The sequence below is a fragment of the Octodon degus genome, unplaced genomic scaffold, assembly GCF_000260255.1.
Source record: "Octodon degus isolate 3935 unplaced genomic scaffold, OctDeg1.0 scaffold00343, whole genome shotgun sequence".
Lineage (NCBI taxonomy): Eukaryota > Metazoa > Chordata > Mammalia > Rodentia > Octodontidae > Octodon > Octodon degus.
In genome coordinates this window covers 670,803-675,106 of record NW_004524919.1, presented here as the reverse complement: position 1 = coordinate 675,106, position 4,304 = coordinate 670,803, and the positions used below count along the sequence as shown (strand labels likewise).

The window sequence follows — 4,304 nt, the reverse complement described above, 5'->3', positions numbered from 1 at the left end:
GAGCCATCTCATCAGTCCATCTTTTTAAATTTTTTAATGATAATAGTATCATTAATATTTTTTATGATAATAGTATTTTTTAAAATAGTAATATAAATTACTATTTTACAAAAAATAGTAAAAATAATTACAAACTACACAGAATTTCACTAAGGAAAATTATGGGAATTCAATAATGGTTGTTATATTGCATATTGCTGTCTGCGAATTAATTGCTCATATTATTAGATATATGCCTATAATTGGTCAACAAAATTATAAGTAAGTTAAAGGTGAGAAAGAAAAACATTTCAGGGGCCGGGGAGATGGCTCAGCGGAATAAGCACTTCCCTGGCAAGTGCAAGGGCCTGAGTTCAATCCCCCAGGTTCTGCCAAAACAAACAAACAAACAAATATTTCAACATTACCTACTCTACTCTTTTCAATACACCAAGAGAAATCAGCAGTACAATTATTCATGTTATCTTATATATATACATATTTTTTCCTTCTTTCTTTTCTTCTTTCATGCATCCTAATTGATTCTTCCCTTTAAACAGTTTATTTCCCTTTCACAGTACCCATTGTACCTTTTCCCTTCGATTTACTCTTTTAAGTTGTCACAGTATGGAGATATGTATGTTTGTACATGCAGGTCTGATTTATTTCAGTTATGAACATGTTCTCTAGTTGCATCCATTTACCTGTAAGAGACTTGAATTTATCTTTTTACAATGAGTCCCACTCCATTGTATAAAAATACTGCATCTTTTACCCATTCCTCATATGCCACTAAGGCATGATGTTTTCAGCTTTTCTGAAAAAATACCTAGGAAGAGAATGCCTGGGTTGAATGGGACCTCCGATCCTAGTTTTGTGAGGAATCTCCTTCCTGATTTCCCAGTGGTTGTATCATTCTCCATTTCCCCCAAGAGTGGAGAAGGGTTTCTTTATCTCCACAGCCCCTCCATCTGTGACTCACTGATTGTTTGGGAGTGTGTTAATTATTTTCAATGCATTTATGGAGTTTTTGAAGTTTATTCCATTAATTTTCAACATTTTTGCACTATGGTCAGATAATATGAGGAGGTGTGGTTTTTTTTTTTTTTTTCTGGTGACTTCCGGGTGCCTTAAGGGCAGGTCTGGTGCAGCTTCTCAAGCTGGGAATCGAACTCCATATTATGAACCTGACTGAATTTGCCGAAGGGGTGTTTTAAACAACTGAGCTAACTGGCAAAACCCCCCAACTGGCAAAGCCCCCCTGCTCAAATAATATGTATATAATAATTTTAATATCATTGCATTTATTTAAGCATGTTTTATTGGCTAGATTATAGACTACTTTAAAGAACATCTCTTGATCAACTGAGAATGTGTACTCCGATAATTTTAGGGGAAAGACTAAATGTCTACTGAGTGCATTTGTTCACAGGTGTGGGCCAATTCTGTGATTTCTTTACTGACGTGTTGTCTCAATGATCTATTTCTGACAATGAGATACTAATTTCTGCTATGACAGTTGTGTTAGTTGGGTGCTCCCATATTTGGTGCATGCTGTTTTACTATTGTTATCACTTCCTCTTGTATTTTTCCCATAACAAGAATGCACTGATCTTCTTGATCTCTTTTTATCATTTTTGGTTCAAATTTGACATTGTTTGTAAACATAATGGTGCACCTTATAGATTCCTGTTACATTGCAGTTTGATTTCCATCCAGTGATTTTCGGTCTATGAATTTCCTTCTTAATTAAATATGTTTCTTGTATACTGCATATTCCTAGATCTTGTCTCTTAACTTGTTCTCCCATTCTACTTCATTTGACTGGTGAGTTGAGGCCTTTTACATTGATGTTTACAAATGATATGTGTTGGCTTTTCTTTGTTATTATGTTTTCCTGCTGTTGGTTTCCTGCTTTCCCCTTTTGTTTAACTATTTACCCTGCCTGGTGGTTAGTTTCTGATGTCATTCTTAGAAATGTGGACATTTTAATTTTTTCAAAGAATATCTTTCACTAGTGTTTGTAGGGTCAGTTTTATAGTCATGAATTGCTTTAGTCTTTCTTTATCAGGGAAATATATTCCTTTTCCGAATTTTGAAAGCTGGTTTTGCAGTGAGCATCATCTGGAGCTGGAAGTTGTTTACCTTTAGGACATAAAACACTTCACTTAAGTTTTTTCTTGACCTGAGTATTTTTGTTGAGAAATCTGCCATGATTCTGATGATCTTTTCTTTATAGAAGATATTTCTATTCGTTTTATCTAACGCTTTTTTTTTAATTTTATTTATGTATGTGTGTGTGTGCGTGTGTGTATGTGGCCAGCTCAGCCCACCAGGGGGCGGGCTGGCTGGCATGTGGTGCTGGGGGATTGAACTGCAGTCCCTGTGCTTTGCTAAGCTTGTTCTAAGTAGGTGCTTTAGACCACTGAGCCATCTCACCAGCCCTACCTAACACTTTTAATATTGCATATTTCTGTTGAATTTCTGGAATCTGGATTATTATGTCTTGTTGTAGCTTAATTTTTTTTATGACTAACTGGAGTTCTATGTGCCTCACTTAGCTGTATGCCAGGTTTTCCATGCTCAGAAAATTTTCTGCTGTTCTGTAAGTAGTTTTTTAGGTCATTTGTGTTGACTACTGGTTTTTCACTGACACCAATTATAGTTATATTATTATTGTTTGCATTTTCTTACAGCTGTTGAATTGTTATTTCCTAAACTTTTGTTTTCTTAAAGAGATCTTTTTTTTCATGATAGTTAGCCATGATCTTGTCTTGAAGGACTAAGACATCATCATGAATGTTATTCAAGTATTTTTTTCAGATTTTAACACTTGGGTTTTTTTTTTTTTTTTTTTTTTTTTTTTTTTTTTTTTTTTTTTAGAACTGGGAGTTGAACTCAGGCCCTTGCGCTTGCCAGGGAAGCACTTCTTCTACTGAGCCATCTCCCCGGCCCCCTTCAGATTTTAATGTATTTTTAATTTCCCAAATAGTATTTTGAATCCATTGCATAAATTTGACTTAATTTTTCACATTGCATTTTCTATATTTCATTCAACCCAGATAGCACACAATTTAAATTCTAGTACATAGATTGCTTCAGTAGCCAAATAAATATGAAACTGTGGGCAGCTTGGGCTACCTAGTAAATTCAAGGCTGGTCTGATGAAGCTCTAACTAAAAGAAAGAAAAAAGATTAAAAAAAGGAGAACAACAAAAATGATAGGTGAGTCATGATTTTTTTTTTAATCAACATGAGGATTAAAAACAAAGTATAGCTGTTGTTGCACACCTACAATTGTATCGCTGCAAAAGGTGAGATGCTAGGATCACTTTTGAGTTTGTATCCACTTTGGGGTACATAAGGTCAAGGGCAATCTGAACTATAACAAGACTGTCTCTAAAATAAATAAGTAAATAAATAAATAAATAAATAACATTAAAGTGGAGCTGAGTAAAATTTCATATAAGGAGGTATATTTACCCATCTGTCAAATGTCACTTGCCCATGAGATTATATATAGCAGAAGAATTACAAAGTCTACATGAGATGGGAACATAGTGAGATCTTGTCTCAACATCAGCAAAATGCAAGAAAAAGGAAAAGAAACAAGACCTAAACCTGTGGCTTTGAGCAAAAGCCGTACTCAACACAAGGTACTGCACACAAATTTCATAAAGCATGTATACAACATTTTACATTAGCACTTTCATATCCCGCTTTGATATGTGTGGATTTTGTTGGTGGTAATGGTTGTGATTTCTTTTGCTTTTTAAGACAGGATCACAGGAAATAGTTTAAGTTGTCTTTGTACTCAGTATGAAGGCCAGGCTACCAAAGAACTTCTCTAGATCCTCCTGCCTCAGGCTGCAGCATACTCAGATAGCAGGCATACCCCAGGTCCTCTGGTTATTTTGGTTGTTTTTCATTTTTTGTGGTTCAAGGATTTAAATCAAAGCTTTTGAACTAGCCTATTTTGGCAGATTTGTTTATTTGTTTATTTATTTATTTATCTATCTATCTATCTATCTATCTATCTATATCTGATATCAAACTCAGGGCCTTGCATTTGACACAGAGGCACTTATGCTACTGAGCTAATTCCCTGACCATGGCAGACATATTTTTATTTAATTAAAATTTATGTCAAGGTATTCTTGGTAAGTCAATAAATTCTACAGGTTTGCCTTGAAATTGGAACACTCTTGACTTGGCATCCCAGAGTTTTGGGATATAGTCATGCTCTCTCAGGTGCAAATCTCTGACGTATTGTAAAGTTGAAAACTTGTTTTCATCCATCTTCCCTCCTCCACTCAGTCACACAA

The 4,304-nt window shown here is 34.9% G+C and overlaps 1 protein-coding gene across 1 annotated transcript in view; it reads left to right on the top strand.

The window, feature by feature from the left end:
* LOC101567078 (PRAME family member 20-like) overlaps window positions 1-782 on the top strand; it is a 37,166-nt gene extending 36,384 nt beyond the window's left edge. The window contains exon 3 of the mRNA XM_004647958.2: window positions 724-782. Within this exon, the coding sequence (XP_004648015.2) occupies window positions 724-782 (59 nt within the window). The remainder of the gene's footprint in view (window positions 1-723) is intronic.
* Window positions 783-4,304: the final 3,522 nt, after the last annotated feature.